The sequence below is a fragment of the Cetorhinus maximus genome, chromosome 20 (assembly GCF_964194155.1).
Source record: "Cetorhinus maximus chromosome 20, sCetMax3.hap1.1, whole genome shotgun sequence".
In the NCBI taxonomy this organism is placed as follows: domain Eukaryota; kingdom Metazoa; phylum Chordata; class Chondrichthyes; order Lamniformes; family Cetorhinidae; genus Cetorhinus; species Cetorhinus maximus.
In genome coordinates this window covers 23287409-23307647 of record NC_135898.1, presented here as the reverse complement: position 1 = coordinate 23307647, position 20239 = coordinate 23287409, and the positions used below count along the sequence as shown (strand labels likewise).

The 20239-nt window shown below is 42.2% G+C and overlaps 1 protein-coding gene across 1 annotated transcript; it reads left to right on the top strand.

Moving 5' to 3' along the window:
- The first annotated feature begins 1157 nt into the window (after positions 1-1157).
- Positions 1158-19349, top strand: LOC144694971 (vesicle-associated membrane protein 8-like). The gene is made up of 3 exons (XM_078565795.1): positions 1158-1380; positions 10040-10192; positions 18956-19349. Exons 1-3 carry the CDS (start codon positions 1366-1368, stop codon positions 19097-19099), a joined length of 312 nt encoding a protein of 103 aa, XP_078421921.1. The 5' UTR covers positions 1158-1365; the 3' UTR covers positions 19100-19349.
- Positions 19350-20239: the final 890 nt, after the last annotated feature.

Genomic DNA, 20239 nt, shown 5'->3' with positions numbered 1-20239 from the left:
TTCATTCACGCTTGCATTCTTGAAATGAAGATTTGGGCGTTTTACTGTGTTTTTTGGCTCCAGTTACCTCACCATACAGAAAATGTTAGCTATGTGACCGTCTTCCACCCTGCGAATGTGCCTGAGCCAGCCAAGCTGCCTCTACTTGATGCGTGCCAACATGCTTAGGAGCTTTGCCTTTGGAAAACTGCCACACTCGTGACTTTTTTCTTCCGAGAGATGCCCAGAATGTGTGGCAAACAGTGAAGATGAAAGTCGCTGAGCTTCCTTTCTCAATATGAAGGAATTTACATTCGAAATGATCTCAAAAGGATTACCGAGTGCGTGAGATGCTTCAGAGAGCAACTGGAAGACTTCACACACTATGTCTTCCCAAGGATCATGAAATATCTCAAACTGACCTATTCACTGTGTTCAATAGTTATGTAATTGTTCAATACGCAGCATCAGTTTGGAATGCTGGACTTACCAAACAGCATGTGAACAAGACTGGAGTGTTCAGAAATGAGTGTTTAAACTGATCCTGGTTAATCCGTACCGATGCTAGTCTGGACACGAACAAACAACTGAATATGTGTTCCCTTACTGAAAGACGGGTAAAGCTCTGCCTGGACTTCGCTAGTAAACTCTTGAATCCCACCTCCCACTGCCTCTCTCTCTCCTACCACAACCACACGAAAATAAATGTGCGATGGGAATAAGGAGGAAAGACTGCATTCTGTAAATAAGATATAGAACGAATACACAGCCTGATCCCCTACTTTAGAAAACTCATAAATAGTATGTAAATGATTGAGAATTTAAGGAACTCAATCTGATCTATGGACTTTAATACAAAATGCAGAATGCAGTAAACCTTTAATTTCTATTCTGTAAATTAAGGAAACCTGCATTTTGTAATGTATTAGTTGTATGCCGAAATGTTCATAATTTCAAAATCCTTTTATTATTTTATACTTGATTTTTATTTTAATGGTTGTCTATAACTATGTCATGACTTATTATTATTTGTAATAGTCATCGCAAATCAGTAAACCAATATCTATCTATCATCGCTTTAAGGGAAGGCGAGCTAGCAATTTGAAACATTTCTGATTTGAGTACAGGATGGATTCCAGGACAGTGCTGAGAGGGTTAAGTAGTCACACATTCCTGTTCTTTAGTATCTGCCCAGCTGCAGCCTCTCACAGGGTTGGTCTTTGCGGCATGGTAATTAAGAAGGAAGCAGGAAGTTTGAAAAGATGATGACATTTAAGAAGCAGGAAGTACACTGAAAACTTTTGCTCGACTCACTGGGACAGCAAAGTGCATGAACGTCCGGCGGTTAAAAGTCGAACGAAGATTGCTATTCCTGTGGGGGAGATCATGGCAGCAGCCGCTGTAAGTAGTGCTAGGAGCTTGTGTTTCTTGTCTGTGTATCAGAAGTTTGCTTGAGACAGCTTTTACCCAGCTCTGTGCGCCGGGTCCCGGCATTTGTTTTGTTTTGTTCTGACTAGGGGCAGTGAGGCCCCAGCAAGTGAAGTTAAAAGTGTCTCCTAGAGTTGGATTGGACAATTGTTCATTTTTATTGGATCTTACTGAACAATTCACTTTGCCGGACACTCTGTAGGTGGCCTTACCTTCCCTGTTACTGTAAACTCCTCCTGGTAAACTGCGAACTTTCTACTTCTGTGATTTCCTGTGACAACACCTGATGATTTGTTCATTGTTCATACTTTGTGGAAAAGAATTTGTCACACCCTTGTTTCGTTAAGACTGATGTGAGTTAACGTCACCTCATTGTGCGACATGATTAAAATGAAAATGATAGCCTCCCTTAAGGGAGTCGGCGCTCCTATTTAATATCTGCCCTGAGTTGGATGTGGAGACTCACTGTCTCTTGAGTTTAATCTTTCATCTGAAAGACAACACGCAGACAGTGCAGCATCCCCTCAGTGCTGTATTAAAGTGTCAGCCTATATTGCATCTGGACAGGGTAGATAGGGGGAAACTTTTCTCTTTTGCGGAAGGGTCAAGGATCAGAGGGCACTGATTTAAGTTGATTGGACAAAGAACCAGAGGTGGCAATGAGAAAAAACTTTTCTACGCAGCAAGTGGTTAGGATCTGGAATGTGCTGCCTGAGAGTGTGGTGGAGGCTGCTTCAATTGCGACATTCAAAAGGGAATTGGATACTGACCTTAAGAGAACGATTTGCAGGGCTACAGGGAAAAGGGCAGCAGAGTGGGACGAGCTGAGTTGCCCTTACTGAGAACTGGCTCAGACATTACAGACTGGATGGCCTCCTTCTGTGCTGGAACATTCTATGATTCTACACGTGTGCCAGTCAAGCTTGGGCAATGGTTTTGGGCAATAGGATGGTGGAGCTGACTGTTTTAATTTAAAATTTCTTGTTGATTAATGACTGGGCTTTTAACAAGTGGATTTCAAAATTTGTTGGGAGATTAGCTGAACTTGTTGTGCAAAAGAAGTCTAAGGATTGAGGTATTGCACCACAGTCTCACTGTGGTAGACCCACTTCAACAAATTAGTTCCAACTTAGCTCATTGAGAATGTTGAGTGGTACAGAACTCACCTTTACGACTATATCAAACTGTGATTTTATATAGTCTGATTCAGCAAATCAAATTCTTGAAATGGTATATCCGATATCTGGTGCGACATTGCTGATACCAGATACGGTGCTGATGATATCTGGATATGTTCGCACTGGATGGTGATCAGAGTGAGGACTCCTGGTAGACCATTACCTTCTCTAACTTTGCTACCTAAGGTATTGGCTAAGGTTGTCTCTGGGTCAGAAAGTTGTATGATTACATTCCCACTCCAGAGACTTGAGCACAAGATCTAGGCTTAGAGGAGTGCTGCATTGTCAGAGGTGTCACCTTGCAAATGAGACTTTAAACCAAAGTCCTGTCTGTCCACTCAGGTGGATGCAAAAGGTGCCATGGCACTATTTCAATGATCATTCAGTCAATTATCTCATTGTTTTAGGAAGGATGTGAGGGTCCTTGAGAGGGTGCAGTGGAGATTTACCCGAATGGCTCCAGGGATGAAGGATTTTAGTTACAAGGTTAGGTTGGAGAAGCTGGGGTTGTTCTCCTTGGAGCAAAGGAGATTGAGGGGAGGTTTGATAGAGGTGGACAAGCTTCTGACAGGTTTGGATAAGGTAGACAAAGAAAAGCTGTTCCTTTAGTTGATGGTACAAGGACTAGGGGGACACAGATAAGAGATATGGTGGGGGGAGGGGGGATGTGAGGAAAAATTTATTTATGCAGCGAGTGGTAATGAGCTGGAACTCGCTGCCTACGAAGGTGGTGGAAACAGAGACAATCAATAATTTCAAAAGGAAATTGGATGGGCACTTGAGTGAAATAAACTCTCAAGGTTACGGGGATACTCACCTCTGAATCACAGGTTCAAGTCACTCTAGGGCTTGAATGCAAAAATCAAGGCTGACACTCCAGTGCAGTACTGAGTGAATGCCAGATCTCCTTACAGTCTTTTGAAAGAGATGTTAAACTGTGGCCTGATCTGCCTGCTCAAGTGGCTGTAAAAGATCCCATGGCACTATTCTGAAGAAGAGCAGGGGAGTTCTCCCTGGCATCCTGGACAATATTTATCCCTCAATCAACATCACGAAAAATTGATTATCTGGTCATTATCACATTGCCGTTTTTGGGAGCTTGCTGTGTGCAAATTGGCTACTGCTTTTCCGACATTACAATGGCGACAGACAACACTTCAAAGAGCGCTTCATTGGCTTTAAAATGTTTTGAGATGTCCAGTCATTGTTTTAGCCATTTTTCTTGCTATATGTGCTTCCTTTAGTCTATCATAGGCATTGATATTTTACGATGGATAAGGGAATGACAGAATTCTTCTATAGAACAAAGTGGCAGGCCCCACGTCCAAATTCCACTCCCTGCTCCTCCACCATTTTTTTTCTCTGACCTGAAACGATCTCTTTACACTTTCCTTTAATTTGTATCTTTTCCACGACTGAAATCCTAAATATATTCCATGGGGTCAAGGCAATCCTCCTTTACAATACACCTTGCCAATAGGCAAGTACATAAATGCACTGGAAGAAAAACGAGGCAGAAAAGATCCAGGTTTGATCCCAGTTCATGTGGAACTAGCTGATCTAGTTGGGGGCAACAGTGATACAATGCCCACAGTATAGGGTTAAGTTTCTGTCCCTCCACTCCATTGAGGGACCCCTGTAAACTGTGTAACGTTGGGCGAGGCTAAAATCAGGATTGCCTACAATGCCTCATCTGTCAATATACCGACAGATACTGCACTCCTAAAGTAATTCAAAACATGGTAGGCTCTGTAAATTTTCATTCAATCACTCATTGAGTCCCATTGTCCAGGATGACGAATGAGCACTTGGATGAAGGAGGCTGTCAGTATCCATGGTTACACAGCAAGATGCCAGTGCAAAAGAGGGAGCAAAATAGATGTAAGATTAAGATGATTAATATTCACTTGGATGGCAGACTCACTTTTATTCTGGAGACTCCAAGGCTGTCATTTTGTGTCACAGCAGATGTTCCAGTAGTGACAGAGCAGTGGGTCAGTGGTTTTCAAAGTGCCCAACTCCAGCAGAGTGACATGTTTCCACAATGCCCATCTGGTGGTTCCTTTGAGTGCTAACTTGAAGATGGTTTAAGAATTGGGAGCAGGAGTAGGCCATTTGGCCTTCCGAGCCTGCTCCACTATTCAATGAGATCAGGGATGATCCTCTACATCAACTCCTCTTTCCTGCCCTATTCTCACATCCCTTTATATCCTTAGAGTCTAAAAATCTCAGTCTATGAATATACTTAATGATTGAGCAACCATAGCTCTCTGAAGTAAAGAATTCCAAAGATTCCTAATTCTCTGAATGAAGAAATTTCCCCTCATCTCAGTCCTAAATGGTCGACTCCCGGAATGTAGGCTCTCCAGACAAGAAAAACAGCCTCTCAGCAATGGCACTGACAAGCTTGATTGAGAATTTTAGACGTTTAGAGATATCACCTCTCATTCTTCTAAACACTGGAGGAAATATGTCTATTCTACTCAAAGATAAAAACAAAAAACTACTGCGGGTGTTGGAAATCCAAAACAAAAACAGAATTACCTGGAAAAACTCAGCAGGTCTGGCAGCATCGGCGGAGAAGAAAAGAGTTGACGTTTCAAGTCCTCATGACCCTTCAGCAGAACTGAGTAAAGTTAGGAGAGGGGTGAAATATAAGATGGTTTAAGGTGGTGTACTACCACCCCGCCCCCAACTTCTCTCCCCCCACCCCACCTTAAACCAGCTTATATTTCACCCCTCTCCTAACTTTACTCAGTTCTGCTGAAGGGTCATGAGGACTCAAAACGTCAACTCTTTTCTTCTCCGCCGATGCTGCCAGACCTGCTGAGTTTTTCCAGGTAATTCTGTTTTTGTTTTCTATTCTACTCAATCTCGTCTCACAGGAATTACTCTCCTCTCATCCCAGGAATCAACCTAGTCACCCCCTCTAAGGCAAGAGTATCCTTCCTTGGATAAGGAGAGCAAAACTGTACACTGAACTCCAGATGTAGCCTCACCAAAATCCTTATATAATTGCAGTAAAACTTCCTCCAGCCTGCTTGCATCAAAAGGTTAACATCCCATTTGCCTACGGAATGGCTTGCTGTACCAGCATGTTAACTTTTTGCATTGTGTCCATGCCTTGAAACTATCCCAACTATATTATATACACCCCTTATGGCAGACTAGAAAATCCCTTCCCCATCAGTCTGGGTTTTAACCCAAACCCCCAGGAATTAAAGGCGTGTGCAGGGTTTGTGTGGCAACTGGGAAGCAAAAACACACTCCTTTCACTCATTCCCTATTCTTGGTAATGTGATGCCATTTTCCAAGAGCAGCTGCAGGGTGAATCACTGGGCCCAACCAGTCCTATAACAGCCAGATAATTCCAAGCTGCTCCTTTGCAAGATTTAATAACATGTGATCTTTACTACAAAACCCATTGAGTTGGATAAGGGAAAATGTTGGCTATAGCACAGTACTATAGTACTATAGGCCATAGTACTCTTTAAAGGTCTATGGGTTAGCTCTTTATGGTGAATGAGTGGGTAAACAGAGAGCCAGTATGGAATCGATGGGCTGAATGGCCTCCCCTGTGCCATAATGACTTGATGACTCTGAACGTACAGAGCCATCCAGATTTGATCTCAGCTGGGGTATGACAACAGGCCTCAGTACTTCTTAACCAGTGAGGAGTATAGAATTGTAGAATGGTTGCAGCACAGGAAGAGGCCATTTGGCATCCATGCTGGCTCTCTGTGAGAGCAATTTGGCTAATCCCACTCCCCTTGCCTTTTCCTAGTAGCCCTGCAAATTGTTTCCTTTTCAGATAATTATCCAGTTCCTTTTAAAAGCCACGATTGAATCAGCTTCCACCACATTCTCGGGAACTGCATTCCAGATCCTAGCCCCTTGCTGCATTTGAAAAATATTTTTCCTCATGACACCTTTGGTTCTTTTGCCACTTGCCTTATATTGGTGTCCTCTTATTCTCGACCCTTCAGCCAACAGGAGTAGTGAATAATAGCATCTCAGGCTTCTGCTCCTGATCGCGATCCTGTGACCCTGCTGGCAGGCGTGCCATGTAGGCCGTGGGCTGCGGCTGTGCTGCCTTCATGGTTGAATAGCTTACTAACTGGGCTGGCATGTGAAGAATGGCCCATTTATACAGCCACAGAGAGTGGCTGGCACCTTTGGAACTGCAGCCCCTGTTACGCTCAGAGATGAGGGGGCAATAATGACAGTGAAAGGTGGGGCCAAGTAATCTAGCATTTCTGAATATTTTTGTGAACCCATCTTGCACCTGAAGATGCCTTTATTTAGTCATGGCCTGAAAAATGAGGCACGTATGTAGTGTATTGAAAATTGCATTGTGCATTTTGTTTGCTTGAAGCTACCATACACTCATGTACCAGCAGATGGAGTCTGCTAGCAAGACAATAAGAATAATAAAGGATCCATGTTAACAGCTCGTGCAGTTCTAATTCTAAATGTCTCTGGCTGAACATAGAACTGTTTCTATCCCAAGAACTTCACCACATATTCATGAAAAGATCTACCCTCCCTTTCTCAGGGCAAGATGTGTTTGGTTTGGTCAGCTTGGTGACTGTTTCTCCCCCACCACCCTGCCCTACCACCACCGTTCTTCTGCCAAACATGCACTCATTCCTAACAAGTCAAGCATCATGGTCTGAGTAACTCGAGGCCGTTACGTTGCATGAGACACGTTCTGGTGCAAAGCCAGACTTCATTAAGCTTCAATCATCTGCCAGCATTGGAATCAAAGGATGAAGGCTGCCACAAACTTGCTGGGGTGGATACTTGAGATCAAGGCAGCGATGTCTACCATGGCAGTCTTAATGATGGTCTGCTTCTCAGTTGCTCTGTGTTGTGTAAAGGATTTTGATTACTTATTTCCTCCACCCAGCCCTCTCCCTTTTTGTTCTCTTCCTCTCCAGAAGATGCTGCTCCTTGTCTCCACTTGCCCCTCATCCCAAATGGCATCCTTTAAAAGCGAGCCCGGCTAATCGACTGCAGCGTACATCACAGCCAAGCGCACTCCTGTCCTCACGACGTTTGTTAACAAATTACAAGAAGATATTGATAAGCTTGCAAAATGGGCATATAGTTGCCAAAAGAGTTTTCAACATAGAAAAGTGTGAGGCATTACATGTTGGCAAATAAAGGAGATTGCACATTACAGAATCATTGGGTGGTTACTTTGAAATTAAGACTTGAAATGGGGTATGAGAGAAAGGGGATCTGAGAGTACAAACACATAAATTAATAAAAGTAGTGATGCAGGTTATTATGGCCACAAAAAGTGCAAACCGAGCACTGGGATTTATTTCTAGAGGGATAGAATTGTGAAGTAAAGTTAACTCTTATATCAAACCTTGGTTAAAGCAATTGGAGGACTGCGTACAACCCTGCTTGGCATATTATAAAGTAAGCTGCTTTACTGAGGCAAGCAGAAGACTGGAATCCCCCTGGTAATCTTCCTCCATCAATGGTATGCTGTGTGTGTTGCCTGGGATAGATAGAAGCCAATTTCTTGATGAGCCGGTTATATATCTTAGACTAACCCACAGTACTCAAAACAGTGGTGGACATTTCATCACCTGTCTGATGTTCAGATGGGTGTCAAAGAACTTGTGGCATTATTCAGAGAAGAGCAAAGGAGTTCTCTGAGTCTTGGCCAACATCCATCCCTCAATAAACAACATACAAAAAAACCTCAGATTATTTGGTCATTCATGCTATTGCTGTGTATGGAAGCTTGCTGTGCACAAATTGGCTTCCATGTTTGCCTACAAAACAACAATGAGCCAATGGTGAGGGCGTTGGACCCTACTTCATAAGAAATAGGAGCAGGAGTAGGCCATTCAGTCCATCGAGCCTGCTTTACCACCTTAAGATCGCTTGTCCCTACCTACCTCAGCCCATTAGCTGTTAAAACTGTCCTCCAGAATTCAGGCGCATCACACCTTGACTATTCCTGGTTGTAACTCCACCTTCTGCAAGATTCAGTGCATCCAAAACTCTGCTACCCACATCCTATTCCACACAAAGTTGCATTCACTCAGCGGTTCCATCCATGCTGTTAATCATTGGCTCCCAGTCCCTTCCTCAGTGCCTCAAATTTAAAATGATTAACACATGTTTAAATGCCTTCATGTCCATACCCTTTCCTCATCTCTGTAACCTCCTCCAGCCCCAAAATTCCACTCCTCTGAATCCGCCATTCCTCTGCCTCTGGCCTCTTGTTCATCATTCCCACCCTTTTCCCCACCATTGGTGGCCACGCACTTCCCCCCTTAAAATGCTCCACCTCTCTATTTCCCTCTTCTCCTTTGCTTGATCTGTGGCTCTGTTGGTAAGACTCTCCCCTCTAAGCCCAAGGCTCAGGGTTCAAGTCCCATTCCAGGACTTGTGCACAAGAACTAAGACTGACCAGTGCAGTACTGAGGCAGATCTGCACTGTCAGAGGTGCCATCCTTTGGATGAGAAGTTAATCTGAGGGCCCATCTTCTTGCTCAGGTGGAAGTCAAAGATCTCGTGGAACTATTTCAAAGTAGAGCAGGGGATTTCTCCCCGGTGTCCTGGCCAATGTTTCCCCTTCAATCAACATCCCAAAAAACAGATTACCAGGTCATTATTTCATTGCTGTCTGTGGGAGCTTGCTGTGTGCAAATTGGCTGCTGCATTTCCTACATAACTGCAGTGACTATACTTCAATAAGTACTTAATTGGCTGTGATGTGCTTTGAGACATCGAAGTGAAAAGTGCAATATAAAGGCAAGTCTTTGCTTAAAGACATTTGCTAAAAACCATGGCACCTCTTTGACAAAGATTTTCATTTGTCCTTTTGTGTATTTTATATATTTGATTTTCCACAGAGCAATGCAGAGATGACACTAGTTTCTAAGTGTGCAAGAACTTTATTTAAAGAATTTTATACAGAGCTTTAAATGCCTATTCCCATGCTTCCAGCTTAGTAGCTTCAGCCTGTTGTTTACTTTCTTCTGAGTGAACACCCAGGCTTATCAAACAAGCACAGTGAGCATGGATTAGTTACCAGACTCACATAATCAAACACAGAACACTTGAACACTACACATCGCTTTTCTACTCTAAAGCACCTTGGGAAATGTCACGTTAAAGGCGCTATGCAAGTTGCTGTTCCAGTTTCCACGTTGAAAGCAGTGTTACATCCTGTGGTATCTGATGGTGAATTGGAAAGGCTGAGGATGGTTGCCTAGGGGCACTTTCCTCTGACGTTGCTGCATTCTAATCTGATCCTGTGGAGCTTTTATAAGGTGTAAAGCTTGAAATGGCAGGGACCAGGAGGTGTACTTAACCACAGTATGACAGTGAAGATGGTCATTTTAAACCCATCTCTGTGTTATGACTGTTCCTTGCTCAGTTGACCGTTATTTGCTCTGTTAACTGTTAATATTCTCTCTTGCTAGGAGGAAGGCCGAGTGAAGGAGCACCGTGTCAGGACCCTTCAGAGTGATGTGGAAGGAGTGAAGACCATCATGTCTGAGAACGTCGACCGCATCCTGGCTCGTGGAGAGAAGTTGGACGACCTGATGAACAAGACCGAGGATTTACAAGCCAGTGTAAGCTGGTGATTATTAAACAGATTTAGATGCTCCAGTCCTGACGCACTTGGTAAAATGAGTGAGAGCTTTGTGAGCAGAAAAATCTTAAGTTTGAACCCTGGTCTCTGTTGACTTTGCCGACCTCAGTCAAGGGAACCAAAACTCCTGCCCCATCTGGTGACTACACCTTGTGTGGACATGCAGTGTGGTCAAAATAGAGCTAGGCTATGATGTCCCTCAAAGTCCAGTATCTTGGTACAGCAAGCAATTAGAAAGGCTAGTGACATGTTGGCCTTTATTGCAAGGGGATTAGAGTACAATAAAGAAGTTTTGCTGCAATTGTATTGGGATTTGGTGAGACCTCATCTGGAATACTATGCACAGTTTTGGTCTCCATAGCTAAGGAAAGATATACTTGCCTTGGAAGCAGTACATCAAAGGTTTACTAGATTGGCCCCTGGGACGAGATGGTGAGAGGCTGACTAAATTGGGTCTATATCCCGGAAGTTTAGAAGAATGAGAGCCAATCTGGTTAAGACATACAAGATTCAGGAGGGGCTTGACAGGGTAGACACTGTCTGGGAATCTAGAACATGGGGGCACAATCTCAGGATAAGGGGCTGATCATTTAGGTCTCAGATGAGGAGAAATTTCTTCACTCAAAGGGTTGTGAATCTTTGGAATTTTCTACCCAGATGGTTGTGGATGCTCCATCATTGAACATATTTAAGGCTGAGAGAGACAGATTCTCTCAGGGAATCAAGGAATATATGGAGCAGGTGGGAGTTGAGGCAGAAGATCAGCCATGATCGTGCTGCATGTGGAGCAGACTCAAGGGGCCGTGTGGTTCTCTCCTGTCCCTATTTCTTATGTTCTTATTTTGTTCACACTCATTGTCTCAGCTCACAAAGCATGGTTACATGGACAAGGGTGCTCAGTGCCATTGGAACCACACTCCCATGTGGAGTTTGGTTTTCAGGAAAAAAGAGAGGTTAAATGATGACCCCATTTGTCCCCTTTGCTGCCATTCACCGTCCACATGAGGAGTGGGAGCCACTGCTGTATGTGACTTCTCCACAAATGGCCTCAGCCAATGCTGCTCCAATGTTACTGAGAGGCCAACTTGTCAAGTCCAAAGCAACACTGTCACTGGTATATCCATGCAGTGTAATTCTGGCTGTGTGGAATTTTCATAAGGCGTCGATTTGAACTGTGCAAAATACTCAGTGCACCACTCGAAATAGTGTCCTAAACTTTAGCTGTGTGTGAACAATTCAATCTGAGCTGGATAACACTGGGGTGAAGTTGTGATAGATACGAGGATGTGGCAATTGGGGGGAATTAATTAAGAGCATGAAACAAGAAGCATAAAACAGAAGGTTACAGTACGTGGGAATCCAAAACAAGGGGGCCACAACTTAAATTCAGAGCAAGGCCATTTAAAAGTGAAATCAGCAACCACATCTTTTACATAAAGGTTATGGAAATCTGAAATACCCTTCCTCATAAGAATGTGAATGCTGAAGACTCAGATTGACAGATTCTTATCAATAAGATCATAAGAAATAGGAACAGGAATGGGCCATTCGTCCCAGTGAGCATGCTCCGCCATTCAATAAAATCATAGCGGATCTGATTGTGGCCCTAACTCCTGCCTGTCCCCTATAACCTTTGCCTCCCTTGTATCTGTCTAACTCAGCCTTGAATATTCAAGGATTCAAAAAATATTCAAAGAAGAGAATTCCAAAGACTAACAACCCTCTGAGAGGAAACATTTCTCCTCATCTCAGTCTTAATTTTAAACCCTTTATTTTAAAAATGTGCCACCTAGTTCTAGATTCCCCCACGAGGGGAAACATCCTATCAGCATTTACCTTATCAAGCCCCTTCAGAATCTTATATGCTTCCATAAGATCATCTCTCTTTCTTCTAAACTTCAATGAGTATAGACCCAACCTACTCAACCTTTCTTCATAAGACAACCCCTTCATCCCAGGAATCAGCCTAGTGAACCTTACCTGAACTGCTTCCAATGCAAATATATCCCTCTTTAAGTAAAGGGACCAAAACTGTACACAGTACTCTAGTGCTCTCACTGATGCACTGTACAGATGCAGGAAGACTTCCCTAGTTTTATTCTCCGTCCCCCTTGCAATAAAGGCCAACATTCCATTTGCTTCTCTAATTACTTGCTGTACTTGCATACTAATTTTTTGTGATTCATGTACAGGAAAGCCCAGATCCCTCTGTACCGTAGCATTCTGCAGTCTCTCCATTTAAATAATATTTTGCTTCTGTAGTCCTCCTGCCAAAGTGACAACCATTTCTTTGTTTCCCATTATTAATTCCCCAGTCTCATCCTCTAAGAGACCAATGTTCACTTTAGCTACTCTTTTCGTCTTTATATACTTGTAGAAGATTTTACTGCCTGCTTTTATATTTCTTGTTAGTTTTCTCTCATACTTCAATTTCTCCCTCTTTATATTTTCAGTCATCCTTAATTGGTTTCTAAAATTTTCCCAATCTTCTGACCTGCCATTAGTCTTTGTAGCAATTGTACATCTTTCCTTTCAAACTGATACCATCCCTAATTTCCTTAGCTAGCCACAGATAGTGCATCCTTCTGTTAAGGAAGGATACCAAGGGATATGGATCAAAAGTGGATTAACTGGCTTGTGGAACAGATCAGCCATGATCTAACTAAATAGTGGAACCAGCTTGAAGGGCTGATGGCTTTCTCCTAGATATGTACTGAGTCAAGTACAATTATTATAACACTATATTGGTACCAACACACAAAATAGGTCAGAGACGTGCATTGAAAGACAGGCCATATTAGCCTTTAATTCCCATTTTTATTATCGGTTTGCATATCTCATCTCAAATAAGGAATCTAACCAATGCTCCCTAGTTCAAGTTCTAACCGCTTGAGGTACTATCCTGGGCTTGATATTCAAACTTGCTTGTCACATCTTATTTATTATATATGGGGAGCTTTGATCTGAATCAAGGTGACTGTAATCTTACCCTAGCTTGTGACTCTACCTGATTGTGCCAGCTTATTAAAATATAGGACCATTTTAACAAGAGGAGGCTATTTAGCCCCTCAATGTGATCATGGCTGGTCTGTGACCTATCTCCGTTTACCCACCTTTGCCCCATATCACAGAATGGTTACGGCACAGAAGGAGGCCATTCAGCCCATCGTGTCTGTGCTGACTCCCTGAAGAGGCAATACACTTAGTGCCATTCCCCTTCTCCCCATAACCCTGCACATTCTTCCTTTTCAGATGATAATCCAATTCCCTCTTGAATGCCTTGATTAAACCTGCCTCCACCACACTCTCAGGCAGCACATTCCAGATTCTAACCACTCACTCTGTAAAAAAGTTTCTCCTCATTCACCATTGCTTCTTTTGTCAATTACCTTATATCTGGGCCCTCTTGTTCGCGATTCTTCCACCAATGGGAACAGTTTCTCCCTATCTACTCTGTCCAGACCCCTCATAATTTTGAACACCTCTATCAAATCTCCTCTCAACCTTCTTTTCTCCAAGGAGAACAGTCCCAACTTCTCCAATCTATCTACATAAATGAAATTCCTCATCCCTGGAACCATTCTCGTGAATCTTTTCTGCACCCTCTCTAATGCCTTCACATCCTTCCTAAAGTGTGGTGCCCAGAACTGGACGCAATACTCCAGCTGAGGCAGAACCAGTGTTTTACACAGAGTTGACAATAACTTCCTTGCTTTTGTACCCTATGCCCCTATTAATGAAACCTAGGACACTGTATGCTTTTTAACTGCTCTCTTAACCTGCCCTGCCAACTTCACTGATTTAAACACAAATACACCCAGGTTCCTCTGCTCCTGAACACCTTTCTAATTGTACCCTTTGTTTTGTATTGTCCCTCCACATTCTTTCTACCAAAAGTAATCACTTCACACTTCTCTGCATTAAATTTCACCTGTCATTTGTCCACCCATTCCACCATCAATATCTTTTCATACCTTTCATTAACAAAAGTCTATCAATTTCAGATTTAAAATGAACAATTGATCTAGCTGTTTGTGGAAGAGAGATCCAAATTTCTACTACCCTTTGTGTGTTGAAGTGTTTCCTAATTTCACACCTGAAAGACTGGCTCTAATTTTTAGACTGTGCCTCCTAGTCCTAGAACTCCCCAACCAATGGAAATAGTTTATCTCTATCGCCCCCATCTGTTCCCCTTAATATCTTGAGAGCTTCAATCAAATCATCCTTTAACCTTCTAAATTTCAGGAAATATAACCTTAGTTTGCCAAATCTCTCATAATTTAATGCTTAGACTCCATGTAGCATTCTGGTAAGCTTACACTACACTCTCTCCAAGGCCAATATATCATTCTAAAGGTGTGGTGCCCAGAACTGCTCATAGTAACACCAGGTATGATCTAATCAGGGCTTTGTATAGCTGAAACATGACTTCTATCCCTATGTATTCTAGTCCTCTAAATATAAAGGTCAGTATTCCATTAGCCTTTTTGATTAGTTTCTGTTCCAGCTCATGGCATTTTAATGATCTATGTACCTGGAATCTCTGGACTTCCACCATATCTCGCTTTTCACCATTTAGAAAGTACCCTGTTCTATCCATTTTAGGTCCAAAGTGGATAACCTCACATTGAAATCTATTTGCCTTAGATTTGCCCTTTTACTGTAATCTATCAATGTCACTTTGTAATTTTATGCTTCCAGCTACACTGCTTACAATGCATTATATCATCATTGGCAAACTTGGATATGTGGCTTTCTACCACATCTCTAAGTCATTAATAGATTAAAGGTGAACAGTTACGGCTCCAACACTGACCCTTGCTGGACCACTAGACACACCCTACCAATTAGAGTGCCTGCCCATCATCCCTACTCTGTCTCCTGCCACTCAGCCAATTTCCTAACTAGGTCAATGATTTGCCTTCAGTTTCAGGGGTTTCAATTTTACTTAAATCTCATATGAGGGACTTTATCAACTGCTTTCTGGAAGTCCATATAAATACCATGCATAGACATTCCCCTGTTCACTACTTTAGTCACCTCTTCAAAGAATTCAATAGGGTAATCGGGCATGACCTACCCTTTCCAAATCCATGCTGGCTTTCTCTGATCATTTTCAAAGTGTTCAGTCACCCTATTCTTAATTATAGACTCCAGTAACTCCCTGACAACAGACGATAGGCTAACTGGACAATGATTCCCTGGTTTCCCTTTCCTATTCTCAGATATCGAAGTGGCATGTTTAATTTTCTGATCCAAAGGAATGGCTCCTGAATCAAGAGAACATTGAAAGATTATAGTTAGGACATCTCCAATATTCTCACCTATTGGGATGGAAACCATGTGGTCCTGGGGAATTGTCACTCTTCAGCCAGTATTTTCTTCATTGCTGTCACTTGCATATTTAATTTTGCTGAGCCCCTGCACCGGATTCAATAATAATAATAGAGTGCACTAGAGCTACACAAACAACCAATTTAAGATGATCAGTCGAGCTCGTAATGTGACTCATTTAAGCTTGCTAGAAGTGACATACATTCATACACAGGGATCCGTTATCTACAGACAAAAGGAATATCTTCAAGTTTTCCACCTTTTTTGAATTACTCGGGAGTTTGGGAGTCCATTGTTTCCCATTACTTTCTCCATGGCAACGCCTCGGCCAATCAATGTCAACTTGCCAATCAATCAGCAGCCTTTTCTCCTGTAGTATAAGTTGTTGTGATTGTTTGAAATTTGGCATTCTTGCATTTGTCCTGATGAGTGCAAATCGAAAAGCTTTGGCAACATTTCAGCAATATTCAAATACTGTACTATCAAGCGAATGCTAATAATAGTTTCCTTGGTTTCCAGCATGCTAACCTCTTCCTCTTTTGTAAATACTGACACAAAAAGTAATTATCCCTAAGTTTCATTGACAATATCACTGTTATCAGTTTCAAGGGGTCCATATTGCTCCTGACCACCAACTTTTACTTCATATAATTGTGAATTTTTTGTGATAATTTTGCTATCCCTTGCAAGTTTCTTTTTATGCTTCCTTTTTGGAGCTCTTATCAATCTATTTTCTCATCCTTTGTTGTTCTTTGTATCTTTCCCATTTGCCAGGATCAGTGCTATTTTTAATATTTTTGGATGGTTTTACTTTCTGTTTTGTTTTATTTCTTCAGATGTCCATGGTTTTCTTTTTTGGCAAGTGAAGCTCTTGGCTTAGGGGTATAAACTGATTCTATGTCATATTAAATTCTCTTTTAAACACTTCCCACTGATCTGCTTTCCTGTTACTCATTAATAGAGCTGTCCAGTTTACTGTGGACAGTCTCTATCTCTTCCTGTTGAAGTCAACCTTACCCAAATCTATCGAACATTACTTTGAACTCGATCATGTCAAAATTGAATTGATTCAATGTTCACACACTAAATCTGGCTCATTACTCATTAATAAATCTTAGCTGGCATGTTCCCTTGTTGGTTCCAGGACATACTATTGCAGAAAACTATCCCAGGCACACTCAAGAAATTCCTTTCCTTTCTGACATGTACTCATCTACTTGTCACAATCTAAATGAAAGTAAACATCGCCATAATAACCACCCTGCCTTTGCTACATGCTTGCTAATGTCTATGCTTGTATACAAGCTACATTTCACAGCTGCTACCAGGGGTGTTAATTTTATCCCAAGCCAGTTGGGAAGCATGAAACTAGACAATAATAATTTTACTGATGATTTTATTTACAGAATGCAGCATTTCATATGACTGTTTCCCACCTAATACCCCTATGTCCCAGCAGTCTCTCTTTATAAGTGCTCTCAGTATTCCATTAAATAATGTCCTTCACTGTGTATCTTAACAATATAATTAACATACCATTAACAGGAGACCTATACACAACTTCCACAAAAACATCAATCCTTTTCTATTTCTTGATTCTACCTTTAAAGTCTACACTGCCTGTTTACCTCACATTATATTCTCTCTTGTCATTGATTTCATTCTTAAGCACTAAGGCTATACCTCCCCCTCTACCATTTTCCCTATCTTTCCTATAGACCATATAACCTGGTATATTTAGTTCACAGAGACTGTCTTGCAACGTGTCTTAGTAATGATTACCATGTCATAACCTCCAAATTAAACTTGCGCCTGCAATTCATTTAGTTTGTTCTTTATACTCCATGCGTTCATATAAGGAGCATTTATTTAGGCCACACACCCTAACCTGTCCTTTAGCTCTAATGTTTTACCCAATTGTTTCTGATTTCCCTCTTCTGGTTTAATCGGTGTACAGCTAAGCTTAATTGGTAGCAATCTGACCTTTGCGTCAGAAGGTTCTAATGTTGAACACCATGTCTTGAGTATGTAACCTGACTCTAGTGCAATTTTTTCATTCATTCATGGAGTGTGGGCATCATTTGTAAGGCCAGCATTCACCCCTGATTGTTCCTGTGAAGGTGGTGGTGAGCTGCCTTCTTGAACTGCTGCAATCCGTGTGGTATAGCTATAAACACCGTACGGTTAGAGCATTCCAGGATTTTAGCCCAGAGATAGGAAGGAACATTGATATAGTTCCAAATCAGGATAGTGTGTGGCTTGGAGGGGAACTTGCAGTTAGCTGTGCTCCCATGCATCTACTGCATTTGCCCTTCCAGGCAGTAGAGGTCAAGTGTTTGGGAAGTGCTGCTGAAGGAGCCTTGGCAAGTTGCTTCAGAGCATTTTGTAGGTGGCACATGCTGCAGCCACTGGTAGAAGGAGTGAGTGTTGTGGTGATTGCCCCTGTTAGAAGCACTAGTCTTCAGTTGAGTGGTAAACTAAAGTTCCTTCTGCCTATTCTGGTGATTCCGGTGGACGATCATCATCATCTGAAGAAGAGCAAGGAGTTCTCCCAATATCCTGACCAACACTGAGTACAAAAGCAGGGGAGTTATGTTGAACCATTGTAAATCTGTACTTAGGACACAACTATTATGTCCAGTTCTGGTCACCACACTTTAGGAAGGATATGAGGGTCCTTCAGCGGGTCCAGAGGAGATTTACCAGAATGGTTCCAGGGATGAGGGGTTTTGGCTACAAGGTTGGGTTGGAGAAGTTGGGGTTGTTCTCCTTGGAGCAAAGGAGATTGAGGGGAGATTTGATAGAGGTGGACAAGATTCTGACAGGTTTGGATAAGGTAGACAAAAAAAATCTGTTCCCATTGGCTGATGGTGCAAGGACTAGGGGAGTTTTGGGCAAGAGATACAGGTGGGGGATGTGAGGAAGCACTTTTTTTTATGCAGCGATCTGGAACTTGCTCACTATGAGGGTGATGGAAATGGAGACGATGAATGATTTCAAAAGGAAATTGGATGGAAACTTGAGGGAAATAAACTTGCAGGGCTGGGGTGGGGATGGAACTGACTGGATTGCTCTACAGAGAACCAACGTGGCCTCGATGGACCAAATGGCCTCTTTCTGTGCTGTCAAGACTCCGGAACATTTCTCCCTCCGCCAAAACCACAACGAATGATTGTAGCATTTGTCTAAATAACAATCTGCAGCGCATTTAAGCAATTAATTGTGTGAAGAGCTGTGAGAAAGTGTTTCTCTATCCACAGATGCTGCGAGACCTGCTGAGTTTTTCCAGCATTTTCTGTTTTTGTTTCAGATTTCCAGCATCTGCAGTATTTTGCTTTTATATTAAAGTGATAGATCACCATTTAAATGCAGCTGTTACTGATTATATTATTTACATGTTCTCTTGCAGTCAGAACACTTCAAAACCACCTCTCAGAAAGTTGCAAGGAAGTACTGGTGGAAGAATACAAAAATGATCATCTTGATAGTCGTTGTTGTTTGCGTTATCCTGATTCTGATCATCCTTTTTGCGACAAAAGTCATTCCAACCTAACAGCAAGAGCCTTTGTACACTTCACCATGGTCTTAGTTTGTTGTGTAACAAAGATTTTTATTCTTTCTGGCCAGTCTATGCCCTGCTGTCACGATGGAAATGCGCTCTTGGTTTTACTGTTGATTTTGTACTGTATATTTTCAGGGCCACCCCCTCGCTGTACACAACCCCGCAAAATCCCTTGTAAAAACTTACTGATGTAAATGTTGACTCAATAAAATATTAGGTAAAGGGCTGGAAACACAAGAAATATCTGTTCCTATTTTTTTCTCTGAATTTTATGCTCATCCAGGACAGTTAGAGTTGAGGAACTGCAAAGGTAAGATAACCATAATGGGAGTTATGTACAGGCCTCCGAACAGTAGTCAGGATGTGGGGCACAAGATACACCAGGAGATAGAAAAGGCGTGTAAGAAAGGCAAGGTTACAGTGATCATGGGGGATTTCAATATGCAGGTAGACTGGGAAAATCAGGTTGGTAGTGGATCCCAAGAAAAGGAATTCGTGGAATGTCTACGAGATGGCTTTTTGGAGCAGCTTGTAGTGGAGCCCACTAGGGAACAGGCAATTCTAGATTTAGTGATGTGTAATGAGGCAGATTTGATAAGGGAGCTTAAGGTGAAGGAACCCTTAGGAAGAAGTGACCGTAATATGATAGAATTGACCCTGCAATTTGAGAGGAAAAAGCTGGAATCAGATGTAACGGTATTACAGTTGAATAAAGGCAACTACAGAGGCATGAGGGAGGAGCTGGCCAGAATTGACTGGGAGATGAGCCTAGCAGGAAAGACAGTGGAACAGCAATGGCAGGAGTTTCTGGGAGTAATTTGGGAGACACAGCAAAAATTCATCCCTAGGAAGAAGAAGCATACTAAAGGGAGGACGATGCAACCATGGCTGACAAGGGAAGTCAGGGACAGCATAAAAGCTAAAGAGAAAGCATACAATGCAGCGAAGAGCAGTGGAAAACCAGGGGATTGGGAAGCCTACAAAGACCAACAGAGGACAACTAAAAAAGAAATAAGGAGGGAGAAGATTAAATATGAGGGTAAACTAGCCAGTAATATAAAAGAAGATTGCAAGAGTTTTTTTAGATATATAAAGGGTAAGAGAGAGGCAAAAGTGGACATTGGGCCATTG